The sequence below is a fragment of the Kogia breviceps genome, chromosome 14 (assembly GCF_026419965.1).
Source record: "Kogia breviceps isolate mKogBre1 chromosome 14, mKogBre1 haplotype 1, whole genome shotgun sequence".
Taxonomy (NCBI): Eukaryota; Metazoa; Chordata; class Mammalia; order Artiodactyla; family Physeteridae; genus Kogia; species Kogia breviceps.
The window spans coordinates 80,553,614-80,569,003 of NC_081323.1; the positions used below are offsets into that span (position 1 = coordinate 80,553,614).

The 15,390-nt window shown below is 46.5% G+C and overlaps 1 protein-coding gene across 1 annotated transcript; it reads left to right on the forward strand.

Moving 5' to 3' along the window:
• Positions 1-14,214: 14,214 nt before the first annotated feature.
• On the forward strand, positions 14,215-14,528 carry LOC131741451 (small ribosomal subunit protein eS27-like). The gene has a single exon (XM_059038414.2). The coding sequence runs from the start codon at positions 14,215-14,217 to the stop codon at positions 14,467-14,469; it is 255 nt and encodes an 84-aa protein (XP_058894397.1). The 3' UTR covers positions 14,470-14,528.
• Positions 14,529-15,390: the final 862 nt, after the last annotated feature.

Consider the following 15,390-nt stretch of genomic DNA (forward strand, 5'->3'; position numbering starts at 1 on the left):
TCAAGGGATGCATGGAATTGGGAGACAGGTCTCACGGTCAGACAATAGATCCTTCCCTCTCATCCCAGGATGGAATAATGTAGGATGTGTCTTTAGAGTCAACGTATATTGTGATCCAATTGACTCTTAGTACAAGTGCCTCTCCCATAAATAAGCATCCTTTTCTAATCCCGGCCCAGAATCTCAACCACCCATTGTGCCTTGCCCTCAAGTTCTTTTGCTTTCTCATTTCCTCTGTTTCCATTTTTCTCTCTCTGCTTTTCTGTTCTGTTTTTCTCTTACTCCATCTTAGCTGGGGGTCTAGTGGGAAAGCAGCTTCCTGCCAAAAAAGAGGGAAAGGGAAACAGTGAAAGCATTCTCCATCTCCTGGTGACATCAGGGGAAGAAAAGATGAAAAAAATAAGCATGTGATTTCATTCCATTCCGGTGTCAGGCTTACTGCTGCTGACAGTACTCTTGGTCCCAGGCCAGGGCATCCTGTGTCCACGCCAGGCTGAGCCAGGTGTAGTGGGGAGATTAAGAGCCCAGCCCAGACCAGAGCACCTCAGGCAGTCTGGCAGCTCTTATTACTGTCAAACTGCAGGAAAACAACCCAGTCCACCCATGTGCACCACCAGAAATCTCAAAATCCGCATCCTGGAGAGAAGGGAAGGAGAAGCCTTTTGGAAAATGACTGCTCCCTGCGGTTGGAGCACGTCCAGGAGCACCACCAAAGCTGTCTGCTTGTGGCAAGGTGGTCCCCAGTGAATGACTGACACTTGCTCTGTCTGGGTCTGAGAGCCGTAGAGGCGAACAACACACTCACGGGGCCTTGGGAAAGCTCCGAGTCTAGAAACAGCCTTACAGACCAGGTCCGCCGTGCGGACACCTCACATGAGCAGAACGTACCCAGCCACAAGAGAGTAAGGCCGGAAGGTGCATGAGAGGGAGGCCGGTGAGGAAGGAGACAAGAGATTCCAGCAGAAGGAACAGCAGGAGAAAATAGGGATACAGCAGGAATACATGGAAAAAGCAAGAGGATCAGAGATGATCGCCTGGCCCAGGGCGCTTGAAATTGATTGGCCCCAAAGAGAATGGAGCCAGTCCTGTGTCCTTACACCTTGTCCCCTAGACGTTTAATATCACATGACCAGCACTATTCACAGTAGCCAAGACGTGGAAGCAAACTAAGTGTCCATCCACAGAGGAATGGATAAAGAAGATGTGGTACATGTATACAATGGAATACTACTCAGCCATCAAAAGGGTGAAATAATGCCACTTGCAGCAATATGGATGGACCTAGAGATTATCATACTAAGCGAAGTAAGTCAGACAGAGAAAGACACATACCATATGATATCACTTACATGTGGGATCTAGGAAAGTAATATACGTGAACTTATTTGCAAGACAGAGAGAGACTCACAGACATGGAAGGCAAACTTGTGGTTGCCAAAGAGGAGGGGGAGGGAGGGATAAACTGGGAGTTTGGGATTAGCATATGCACATACGCGCACTGGGACCTATTGTAGAGCACAGAAAACTATTTTCAGTGTCTTGCAATAACCTATAATGAGAAAGAATCTGGAAAAGAATAGATATTAATAGATGTATATGTATGGCTGAATCACTTTTTTGTACATCTGAAAGTAGCACAGCATTGAGGACCGGCTATACTTCAGTTAAAAAAAAGAAAGAAAAAATATACATACACATATACATAACACAAAGTGGACCATCTTCGCCATTTCTAAGTGCACACTTCAGTGGCATTAAGCACATTCACATTGCTGTGCAACCTTCACCACCATCCGTCTCCAGAACTCTCTTCCTCTTCTCCAGCTAAAACTATATCCACTAAACACTAACTCCCCTTCTGCCTCGCCCCGCCAGGCCTTGGCCACTATCCTGCTTTCTGTCTCTGTGAATCTGACTACTTCAGGGACCTCACGTAAGTGGAATCGTGCAGCATCTGTCTTTCTGTGAGTGGCTATTCCACTGAACATAATGTCCTCAAGGTTCAGGCATGTTGTCACACGGACAGAATGTCCTTCCTCTTTTAAGGCCAGATAATAATCCTAAGAATGTTTGTACTGTGAGCATGGAACTTGTACAATTAAAATAAGTTGAACCAAATAAAATAGGCATGAAAAGTGCAAAAAATTAAAATTAGAAAGGGAAGTCTTTTGCTCTCCAGGACAGAGAACCCAGCCCAAACTGACGGAAGCAGAGGAAAGGGCTTGGTTGGCTCAGGGACTGAGGAATCCAGGGCAGGGCTGGCCTCAGTCGCGGCTAGGAGGCACAAGGGCTCACCGTCGTCACCACCCGGACTGGCAGGGGCCAAGCGCTGGGCAGGATACTAGGAATAGAGGGGGGGTTAAAGCAAGCACAGCCCCAGCCCTAACAGAGCCAGGGCCTTACTTGTCACCTCTCCTAACAGCTGCACCCATGGCAGACATCTCTGATCCCTGAACTCTCTAGCCTGAGATCAGCTGGGCCTTTGGGTCTGCCTTCACACAGAGCTCCAGAAAAGCACCGCTCATGGAGTGGAATTGGCTCATGACATAAACCCACCTGCCATTCTTCCCCTAGAGCTCAGTGATGATAAATACAGCTAACACTTTTTCAGGGCTCACTGTGTGTTCCGGGGGGGGCTAGCTATAGTAACTCGTTTAACCCTCAGAATAGCCCCATGCAGTAGGGACTCTGTCACTAACCCCATTTTACAGATGAGGAAACAGAGGTGCAGAGAGATTGAGTAACCTCTCCACGGTTACAAAAACCAATAGATTATTGAATCCAGATCTGAACCTAGGCTTGCTGGCTACCCTGCAGGGTGTCACCTTGCGAGCCAGCCAACCCCCAACACCCTGCTGAATCCTCAACCCTTCTTCAAACCATCATGGAAACATGGAACACAACGACAGGATTCTAGAGGAAATGACATGATTTTCTAAAGTGCTTTCGCTTTTTATCCAAACTCAAAGAGACGAGCTCAAATGAATTAAATTATAATTGGACAATATGGGGTTTGGTCTTGTAATTGTTGTAATTAATTTACAATCAATATAATCCAAGGAGTTAAAAATAATGGATTGAAAATGATTGAAAACCCATTGAAAATGTAATATGTACAAGTGAAATACTCGTCTTACATAGAAAGTACTTAACCGAATATGACACACGCTAATAAATCTCTTTCTTATTCATTACGTGCTGCATATGTTACAGTTCACAGGCAGCTTATCAGTGGAGGATAAGGAGCTGGCGCAACTGCTCTTTAAATCCTTCTCAAGACCCCCTTTTGGCATCAGGATAAATTTTGCAACAGCCTTCTTTTAACGCCTCTGCTTCTCATGCTTGGATGCATATTCTCACGGGACCCCTCGGCTCAGGGCCCCATGCAAGGGAATCAGAGCATCAGAAGCTCTGGAAACACAGGCTGGGGTAGCAGAGGAGGGAGTCAGTGTGGTGAAGGGCACTGTTCTGACATCGGCCAGAGCTGGGTTCAAATCTCTCAGCTTGCCCACCATAGCTGGGGGACTTCCAACCCCTCTAAACCTTGGTTTCTTGATTTTTAAAAACTGCACAAGCAAATTGCCTTCTCAAAGGGTTGTCATGAGAACTTAGAGAGATAATTATATCTGGGAATGAGTCCTAGCTTCCTTTCCTCCCCAGAGGCCACAGTTCAAAGGCCAGCATATAAATAGGGATAGTCATGTGGGTCTCATAGGATTGGTGTTAGGAGGATAATGATCATCCAGTATTCACTGGTACCCTTTGAGGTGCCAGGAACTCTGCTGAGACCCACACAAAGCAATGAACAAGAACTCTCTCACCTTCAGAGAGTTCATAAGCTAGCATAGGATGAATAACAGTGTGTAAGGGCCACAGTGAGGTGAGTCCTCTGGGAAACCCTGGGGTGCTTTAATCCCTCACAGGGCCCTGCCTTATACCTCCTCAGTGATGTCCTGTGTCTGACATTCCAGTCCCGGGGGACAACAGGAGAAAGCTGGAAGGATGGGGCTGAGGGTAGAAAGAACAAAGGCGAAGCTTTGGAGAAAACTTCGAGCAGGCTGGTTGAGGACGTAGGGAGCTTACTGGAACACCCGGGGGTTCGATGGACTGGACCGTGGGCCAGCTGAAATCAACATCCACTGGGAAAAAGAAAGAACTGGAAGAAAAAGCCATTCCTGACTTCCAGGCACTCCAAACACAAGGCTGGTGGCAGCCAAACTAGCCACAGGCCCACCTGCTGGAGCCCTGGATACAGCTCAGACAGTACCTGCTAAGCCCTCAAATGGCGGCCACAGAAAGAGACACTTTCTGTGGCCAATGACCTCAAATAAATTCACCTTCCCCAGACCAGAACTGCCAAAGGGGAAGCTCCGTTCTGTGCGCAGTCCTTAAAAAGGGAAGGAAGGGAGGGAGGGAGGAAGGAAGGAAGGAAGGAAGGAAGGGAGGGAGGGAGGGAGGGAGGGAGGGAGGGAGGGAGGGAGGGAGGGAGGGAGGGAGGGAGGGAGGGAGAACAAATTCACGTGAGAACCACATGTCCAGGCAGCTGTACAGATGAGGATGTTGGAGAGTGACGGCCGCTGCTTTTTACTTCAGTTTTACCACCAGTCAGGGAGATCCTCCTTTGCTCTGAATAAATCCGCATTAAGATGAGAGAGATGTCTAGACACCTTTAATCCAGAAAATCCCTCCTTCTGAAAGGAAATCATTCTCTATGTGGTAGGGATATCAAAAGGCAGTTGTAAGGTGATATAAAAAGCATGGATTTGGGCATCAGACAGATCTATGTTCAAAACCCAAGTCTGGTACTTACTAAATACCTTTGTTCTGGGAAAGTCAGAATGTCTCTGAGTCAGATTTTCTAATTACAAATGGGGTGTTGTTAGGATTACAAGTTCGTTCAGTATTCACTGAGACCCTCCCAGGAGCCAAAAACTGTGCTCGGACCTACACAAAGCAATGAATAAGATGAGGCTCTTGCCTTGGGAGAGCCCATATTCTAGCATGGGATGGATAGCAAAGAGCCACAGTGCAGCTATCTGGCTTGTGTAGTAGAATCTGCATTGCAGAATCATTAAGCATGGGACAAAACAGCTGTGCTGGAGAGCAGGGGAGGGAGGGAGAGATCACAGAGGAACAGTGTTGAGCTTGTCCCAAAGGACGACTTAGGGCCTTCTGGTAGACCAGATGCCACTGGTATTCCAGGCAGTGGCACCTGCAAGGGCAAAGCCATGTATGCACAGGGGGAAGAAATGGTAAAAACAGTGGGAGGTGACAGCAGAGGGGGAGGGGTGGGCACACAAGGAGATGAGGAGGGTCTCATTCGTTGAACTCAAGCATCTGTGCTTTCCTGCACCAACATGATGCTTTAGCTCTATCTTGTCTTATTCACAAAGTCTTTGAGGGAGCCAAGTGTGAACTCTATTCAAAAGTCATTAAAGAGTAACATTGGTATGCAGAGAAAACTCTAATTCTAAAAGGTACATGTACCCCAATGTTCAAAGCAGCACTATTTACAATAGCCAAGACATGGAAATAACCTAAGTGTTCATGGACAGATGAATGGATAAAGAAGATGTGGTATGTATATACAGTGGAATACTATTCAGCCATAAAAAAAGAATGAAACAATGCCATTTGCAGCAACATGGATGGACCTAGAGATTATCATACTAAGAGAAGTAAGTCAGACAGAGAAAGACAAATATCATATGATATCACTCATATGTGGAATCTAAAATAAAATGATACAAATGAACTTATTTACAAAACAGAAACACTCTCAGACATAGAAAACAAACTTATGGTTACCAAAGGGGGAAGGGATAAATTAGGAGCTTGGGATTAAAATATACACTACTATATATAAAATAGATAAACAACAAGGACCTACTGTATAGCACAGGGAACTATATTCAATATCTTGTAATAACCTATAATGGAAAAGAATCTTTTAAAAGAATATATATATATATATATATATATATATATATATCTGAATCACTTTGCTGTACACCAGAAACTAACACAACATTGTAAATCAACTATACAGCAATAAAAATTTTTTTAATTTTTTGAAAGAGTAATATTGAAGTAACAAAATTAGTCATGAAGTTTATTAAAGTGTCTGAAATTAGTGAGTGCTCAACACATCCTGGTTTCCTCCTATGCACTGAGATGGCAAACATTTCGTTTTCTGGACGTTTCCATCTTCTCAGAATGTGTCGTGAGTTAATGTCTCAACATCGCCTATAGGGGGCAGGAGTAGAGAGAGGGGTCACGTCAAAGAAGGTCGTCAAGCTTGAATGGAGCCATCGCCACAGGCAGGGGAGGGGTAAGGGAAATGACCAAGCAAGCTGCTGTACAAGAAACCTCTGGATCCTGTGGGTTTGACAAGATAGAAGGGCATTTTTCTTCCATGTAACAGTCCAGGAAGGGTGTTCCACGGATCTGTGCCACGAGGTCCCTCAGGGACCCAGGCCCTTATCTTCAATCTTGGGCCTGAAGCTGCTGCATTTCCACATATACATTTAACCAAAGAACAGGGAAATCGAGGAAGTTTGGGGCAAACTGCTTGAGGTTGGAGGTACTTCCGCTCACGTCCTATTGGCCTGAACTTAGTTGCATGAGCACATGTATGTTGAGTTGGGTGCCACCAGGCTGTTCAAGAAACAGCTAGGAAAGTAAGATTCAAGTTCAAAAACTTGCAGGGGGTAGGGGTGGGGTCCTCTGGTTCTTACGGAGCCTGGAACCCCACCCCCCACCCCGTCTTCTCACAAAATGCCCCGGAGGTTAATAACGGTGGTGTTGTCAAATCATAATAACACGGTCCTGGGTTGCAGTCACTGCTTAGCTGCTTGCCAGCTGCCAAGACCTTGTACACGTCGCTCACTTGACCTCTCTGAGACTTTCCTCCTCTGTAAAAATAGGTTATGATGACGATGATGGCAATTTAAATAAAATACAAAAAGCGCCTGGCTGATGGTAAGTCTAATGAATGCTGCTTTCCCTTCCTTGTCAATAGAGGTGATTGAGTCTCTGAGTGAGACTAGGGTTCACTGAAAAAGTCTGAGGGGGTCACTAGAGTCTTTCTATCAGGGGAACCTTACTGGAGCTGGGAGTTACAGTACATGGTCACAATCATAAGCAGACAGAAGTCACAGAAGCAAATAAAACACTCCATCTTTCTTTTTTTATAACGTTTTAAAAAATTTATCTATTTATTTATTTTATTTGTTTTTATTTTTGGCTGCGTTGGGTCTTCGTTGCTGCGTGCGGGCTTTCTCTAGTTGCGGCGAGTGGGGGCTACTCTTCCTTGAGGTGTGCGGGCTTCTCTTGTTGTGGAGCATGGGCTCTAGGCTCATGAGGGCTCAGTAGTTGTAGCACATAGGCTTAGTTGTTCCGCAGCATGTGGGATCCTCCCGGACCAGGGCTCGAACCCGCGTCCCCCACATTGGCGGGCGGATTCCTAAGCACTGTGCCACCAGGGAAGCCCCACTCCATCTTCCAAGCAACATCACTGAGCACCCAGGGACCTGGGCTCAGCTTAGGACACAGTGAGGCCAGGAGGGAAAAGGACTGGCATCAGAGGTGGAGAGTTTGGGTTCGGTTCCAATTGTGCCACCCAATGGTTAAGTGGCCTCAGGAGAGTCCCTGCAGCTCTCTAAACTTCAGTTGCTTTATTAATAGATGAGAATAATGATACTTACTGCTATGGAGGATGGAGCCCTCAAAACAAGATTAGCGCCCTTATAAGAAGACACCAGAGAACTTGCTCTCTCTCTCTCTCTCTCTCTCTCTCTCTCTTTCCCTCCCATGTGAGGACACAGAAAGAATGAAGCTGCCTACACAACAGGAAGAGGACTCTCACAATGAAAGGAATCTGCCAGCACCCTGATCTTGGACTTGCAGCCTCCAGAACTGTGAGAAATAAATGTCTGTTATCTAAGCCTGCCAGCCTAGGGTATATTGTTTTAGCAGCCCAAGCAGACTAAGACAAGTTACTTTGTTGGGATAGTGGATGAGCTGCTGTAAAGGTAAGTAAGGTGCCTAAATCAGAGCTGGCCCATAGTAGGTGCTCAATATATAGGAACGATGGTATCATCATCACATGTCCATCATCATTTTTATCAGGTAACCCCTGCCCTCAAGGAACTCACTGTCTGGTAGGGGAAACAGATATATGGAAAACAATGCCTGGCATAATAACAGAAGCACGGGCAGGCACTGCGGCAGCCTGGGGGTTTCAGAAATAAGGGGATCTTCCCCCAGGAATAAAGTTGGACTCACACCAAAAGCCATGTAGGCTCTTCTGCTGCACCAGGCACTCTGGTACAGCTGAGCCTGGAGCAGGGGCTCCCAGGCAGGTGAGCGGAGCTGCCAAATGCATCCTCCCCCTCGGCCTCGCAGCGAGCCGGGTACCGCTCTCCGCAGACACAGCAGGCACGGAAAAGCCGGCCACCTCCCGAGTTGTGGTACACGATGGCACCCTTCTGGGTGCACAAGCTGTCCCTGTTCTGAAGCCAGAAACATAGCTGTGGCAATGTCATATGGAGATGGGTTTCGTCCCCCGCCCTCCCTCTCCACTATGCCTGGCAAAAAGTTAACTGTGCTTTATTTCACTTCAGGTCCATATGGCGCCTCAATTTCTGATCAGAGGTATTACAAATTACAGTCTGTCTCTGCAGAACATTAATGTAGGCTCATTTCTTCTTCCTTGTCAACACGTTTGTTTCAATTGTTTGAGAGAAGAGGTTGGATGGCGTTCTCGTCCTTCGAAGATAATTTCTTTTCTCTGTTCCCCAGTGACAGGACCGCGGTTAAGATGTTCACCTCCCCTCCCTACTCCATGCCTCTCCCACGATTTCATCTGCCCAGGGCCGCCAGGTTGTTTTGCAATTAAAGTTTGCCATCCAACCACTGGAAGAGAGATTAATTAAGGAAGAAAGGGGTTTCTCTCTTTCTTGTGGGTTCAAATGCTTTTTTTAATAAGAGGAATCGATGGAAATCAAAACAAAGGATGGGAAACTGGGTCCCTTGAACCTCCCCCCACCCCGCCACTCCCCAGGTCTCCGCAATCGAGCCCTAAGGCACGTGGGTCTTTGGCAGTCTTTCCCCCATAGCCCCCGTCAGGTACCCTCAGAGAAATCAATTCGGCGCCCCTGTGGGAATGAGAGGGACAGAAGGAAACTTAAACGGGATTTTTATAAATTTCAAAACTAGCACAAAACAGAAGCAGGACAGCTTTATTGATTTAAACATTAAAATAACATGTGCTTTCTTTGCATTTTCCCAGAGGTAATCATGTTTCTTATTTTTAATCTAGATTGAAATCTCGGAGACTTTCCACAAGCCTCTTGTGGTGATTACCAAAGATTAGTAATAACATGTCTAATTAGTGTAGGAAGACATAAAAATCAGTGACAGTGTGAAATGTTACACTGACTGCCAGCGCTCAGAGGAGAGCTGGCATGTGTCTCCAGAGATGGGGCCGCACCTGGCAGCCCCCATGTCATCTCCAACCCCCAGGAGTGAGCTTACACCCATCCCTAAAGGAGACTGAGGGCTTTGCAGAGGCTTTCCACGTTCCCAGGTCCCCTTTCTGTGAACTTCTGATGTCTTTGTTGGAGGAAACAATAAAAACGGAGCATGATTCATCGGCAGGGGGGCAGCCAATTCAGTGAGCGCCCTGATTACCACTTCTGTCTCTCAGTGCAATTCAACAATATTTACCGAGCACCCTACCCCCCACCATGCCCAGGGAGCCCCGGAGGAAAGACCCAGCCCCTGTTCTCCACAAGGTCCTGATTCACTGAGCAAAGGAGGGTCCTATGGATGATGGAGCCCCGTGTGGCCCCTCTCAGGTTCAGAGCTCAGGAAGAAATTCCCAGGTTTGTTCAGTTCCCTCTCGGCAGGAGGAAAGGGTCCCCTTTCCACCCCACACAAGACAGCCATACCTCCACCCACTGTCCAGCTCATCCTCTAAGACCCTTTCCCTCTTCATCTCATGGCCTCCCACGCTCTCTTCCCCAAGGCCCAGGATCACCCAGGCCAGACAACAGGAAACAGCCCTGCAACCTCTCCAGGGAGAATCTTCCTTCCACACCCAAGAAGGCATTTTCTCAGTCTCTGTTTCTGCTTCACCATACATCTCTGAGTGGGGGAGACAGAGGCGGGGAAAGACACCTATGTTGTACAGATACAAATACATGGATTATCGATTACAGACACAGCTCCCCATTCAAGTCATGCTAATAACTTAACACACTGTCCTAAGATGTATAATGAAGGGCCTCAGAAACACGGATGAAAGAGGGGTTAAGAGCTTGGAGATGGGCCTCGAAGGATGCAGAGGTGGGAAATGGTGATAAGGCTCGTGAGGAGCCCATGTACAGGGGCAGAAGCCTCAGAATGAGTGGGGAGGGAGAGTGAGGGACCCATGTGGTTGAGGAGTGATGGCCCCGCTTCCCCTCACGCCTCATCCCACCAGCATCTCCCTCTGACCCCAAGACCAGGGCATCTCTCTACCAGGACCACCAAAAGCCAACCAGTAGGCAGATATCCCCAGGGGTCTCTCCCAGCCTGGGAGATTACGCAGGACCGAGTGACAATGACGACACCATGTGGCCCTAAGAAGCAACAGCAGTCTCTGACGATCCTGAATGTGGGTGTGGGGTTAAACCCACTCCATTCTGGATTGTGAGGCTCAAAAAAGTCAAGATCGGGACAAGCTTCAGAGAGAGCTACTAACTTCCCGGAAATAAGGCATGTTGGCTCTTAAGCAATTGCGTGGGAAAACAAGACCTAAGTCTTCACTTGCACTTGGAGTTTGGGAAGCTATTGCTGCTGGTTCAGGAAGGGGAGGGGTGTGGAGCCTGGGCAAGTTGCAAAGGGGAGTGAATGTCACTATGGAAGGTTCACCGTTTAAATTTTAATTTCTTTTTTAACTTTGAATTTTGAAATAAATACAGACTTTTTAAAAAACGCTTCAGCTATAGCACAAATAATCCCCATATACCTTCATCTGCCCTCCCCTGATATTAATATCTTATGCAACCACAGTACAATGATGTAAATCAGGGAATCCAAATGGACACATGCTATGTATTAATCTACAGACCTTATTCAAACTTCTCCAAGTGTTTTATTCATGTTCTTTGTCTGATCCAGGACCCTGTGCAGGTTCCCATATTGTATTTAGTTGTTATGTCTCCTCCAGTTCCAGAGTGTTCTCTGGCTTTGTCTTTTACGACCTTGATATTTTTGAAGAGTATTAGCTAGTTATTTTGTAGAATGTTCCCAAATTTGGATGTTTCTGAGGCCCCCTCGTGTCTAAATTCAGTATCTTTCAGCAAAAGGACCACAGATGTGACAGAGGATGCCCCGGTTGGTACATCGGATCAGAACACACCTGATGTCATTATGTATCTCACCCCACTCAGTAAGCTTAACTTTGGTCGCTTGATAAATTGGAACCTGCTGGCTTCACTGTAAAGTTACTGCTCTTCCCTTTGTAATTAGTAAGTATCTTGGAAGGAGATACATTGAGATTATGTGAATACCATTTCTCATCATACATTTTACCCGTTCATTTTACCATCCTTTGGTTATTTTTGCCTGAAGCAATTATTACTGTGGAGTGTGTCTGTGTTCTTTCCTTCTACCTTTGATAATTAGAATTCTACTGTAAGAATTCACTTTCCCTCCTCTTCAGTTTGTGTATTTAATGATATACTAATGGACGCCAGTGTGGACTCCTGGATATTGGTTTTATTCCATGTATTATAATCTATTTCTATCATTTCTTTCATTGCTCAGCTTGTTTCAGATTTGGTCCCTGGGAGCTCCTTTAAGCTGGTTCCTGTGTCCTTTTGACATGACCCTGTTGTTTTATTTAAAGCAATTTCTTACTTGTTGGCACCAAGATATTCTGGGCTCATCTTGTGCTTTTCCTACCCCAGCCTTGAACCAGCCACTCGCTGATGCTTTTACATCCAGTAACAAGTTATCACTAGTAGTGTGGAAGCACTCTGAAAACACACCCTGTGGTATATGTTATAATATCTCCCTCTGCACCAGCACAGAGCCCAGGCTTTGATCATTTATTTGCTCAATAAATTACTGGTTATTGAGTGAAACAGAATTTGTCGCACCTATTCCTTGGTCCGGCAAGAATGCACCAGCCCTTACCAGGCACTAGGCCCTGTGATGGTTGTTAAGACAGAGGTTAACCAAGCCCAAATCCCCCTTCCAAGAGCTCAGAAGCAAGTGGGGAAACAGGAAGCCAGTATAGCCAGAGGACAGCACGTGCTCAAACAAGGCACCAAAGACCACAGATATCACATCCCAAAGGAGATCCAAGGCACATGCAGAATTTACCAAAGAGCGATCTAAATTTTAGGAGTTTAACAACTTCTAAACCTCTCACTCCTACCAAGGGTTAAGAGTTGGAGATTAGGGAGGACTTTTGAAGACAGCTTCTTGGGAGAAAGCTATGCTAAGTCCCAACCCCAGCCCTGCCTCCAAGGGGAAGGGACACTATCTCCTAACCCAAGCCTGATGTCAGAGACTTCAAGGAAAGGAGATTAAGAAAGGATTTTTAGAACCAGCTGCTGTGTTGTTAATCCCAGCCCCTACCAAGGGCAAGGGTTGGGGCGGGGGCGGGGGTGTCTATACTTCACATTGAGCTTCAAGAAGGGGGCTATGGGGTTTCAACAGAAGCCACTAAAGCACTTAATACATATCCCCTAAATTGGAAGACATAAAGGGCTGGTGTCTGTTTCCTACCTGAGAAATACAAAGGGTGAGAGATGAGTGAACCAGTCCCTGATAGACAAACCCTAGGAAACGTGGTGACAGTCGGGTTCTTTCTCTGCCGAAAAAGCATACAGGACAAAACATACAGGCATCTCCCGTGGACCAGGTAGGGTTTTAGATCCTATCCTACAGAGGCACTTAGAGACGTAATGGACCTCCACAGAAAGACCTAGAGGCACCCCTGGAAGTATAGAGGTCACATAAAGAGTAAGCAACAGGGGCTTCCCTGGTGGCACAGTGGTTGGGAGTCCGCCTGCCAATGCAGGGGACACGGGTTCGTGCCCCGGTCTGGGAAGATCCCACGTGCCGCGGAGCGGCTGGGCCCGTGAGCCATGGCCGCTGAGCCTGCGCGTCTGGAGCCTGTGCTCCGCAACGGGAGAGGCCACAACAGTGAGAGGCCCGCGTACCACAAAAAAAAAAAAAAAGAGTAAGCAACAGGATCCAGGAAGATGCACCACTCACATCAAAGGAACTATAGCTGAGAGGTCCTCAGAAATCAGATTAGGGTCTCTGAAGATGCAAAAACCCCACAAAAGTGCCCCCAAGAGAAAGACCCCCTTAAACCTCCTCAGGGACAGAAAATGTGACATCACAGCCCTCAAGTTCCAGGCACACAGGCTGTGTAGCTCCCCCCTTACCTCCTCCTCCTCCTCAGACCCCAACCATGCAGGGGTCAGGAGATGGTAGTAGAAAGATCAGGAGGACTAGGCAGAGAAGCAAGAAGAAGGGAAAGAGAGGAGATGACACCCACCCCATCCCCGAATTTCCTGTTTGCATCAGGCTCAACATAGAAGCGTGGGTTTGATCGATTTAAATTCAGGTGGTGACCTTTGATTATCATGTGGGACTGGGATTCTGTTTTATAACTTAGAGTGATCATGAGAGTGTTTCTTCCCTACCTGTCCCAGAGGTCAGCGACTGGCAGGGAAAGAGCTAGCCCCACAGAACAGGGAGGCAAACAGAAAGTTGTGTTAGGATCACAGCCCATGATTTGTATGATTTAAACAAATCCTTCAAAGGATACAGGAACAAAGAAGCACTGTTAAGAGCCCAAAAGGAGAACTTTAAACAAACCATTAATTTCTGGGTGCCTCAGTGTCCTTGTCCAAAAGCAAAAAAAAAAAAGGAAGAAATTAGGATCCTAAGAGCCTTCGGAAGATAACAAGGAGGAAGGGGTATCCAGGACCACCGTATCCATGCTCTGGGTGAGGCCTCTTACCTACATCACCTTATTTAATCTGTGCCTAAACACAGAGAAATGTGGTTGGATGCCAAATAAAGCCAGATAAAAGAAAACCATCTGTCTCAGAGGATGCCTCCACACCAGAAATCTTTATATGTGGCTCGGCTGATAGAGAAAGAGAAACAGCTTTCCGAAGGTGACGACCTCCCCACGAGAACATGCCTCTCGCAACGGTTCTCCTTCATCCCCCTCCAGAAGAGGAGAAGAGGAGACGCAAGAAGAAGCACCTGGTGCAGAGCCCCAACTCCTATTTCATGGATGTGAAATGCCCAGGATGCTATAAAATCACCACCGTCTTTAGCCACGCACGGACAATAGTTTTGTGTGTTGGTTGCTCTACTGTCCTCTGCCAGCCTACAGGAGGAAAAGCAAGGCTTACTGAAGGGTGCTCCTTCAGACATAAGCAGCACTAAAAGCCCCTGGAATCAAGATGAATGGGAAACCATCCCAATAAACACATTTTGGATTTAAAAAAAAAGGAGAAACAAAAACTCAAAACTCCTGGATTCAGTCAGCTTTCTCTCACTCAATCAGCTTTCTCTCCCTCTCCCTCTCCCTCTCCCTTTTTCTCTCTCTCCCTCTCCCTCTCTCTCTCTTCTTTCAGGAGCACGTTCCACCACCAGGCAGTATTTCCCTTTTAAGGGGAAATTGAGCACAGATATGTGCTTTTTTTTTTTTAACATCTTTATTGGAGTATAACTGTTTTACAATGGTGTGTTAGTTTCTGATTTACAACAAAGTGAATCAGGAACATATACATATGTTCCCACATCTCCTCCCTCTTGCGTTTCCCTCCCTCCCACCCTCCCTATCCCACCCCTCTAGGTGGTCACAAACCACGGAGCTGATCTCCCTGTGCTATGCGGCTGCTTCCCACTAGCTATCTATTTTACATTTGGTAGCGTATATATGTCCATGCTACTCTCTCACTTCGTCCCAGCTTACCCTTCCCCCTCCCCATATCCTCAAGTCCATTCTCTAGTAGGTCTGTTTTATTCCCATCCTACCCCTAGTCTCTTCATGACTTTTTTTTTTTTTCTTAGATTCCATATATATGTGTCAGCATACGGTATTTGTTTTTCTCCTTCTGACTCACTTCACTCTATATGACAGACTCCAGGTCTATCCACCTCATTACAAATAACTCAGTTTCATTTCTTTTTATGGCTGAGTAATATTCCATTGTATACATGTGCCACATCTTCTTTATCCATTCATCTGTCGATGGACACTTAGGTTGCTTCCATGTCCTGGCTATTGTAAATAGGGCTGCAATGAACATTTTGGTACAATGCTCAACATCACTAATCATTAGAGAAATGCAAGTCAAAACT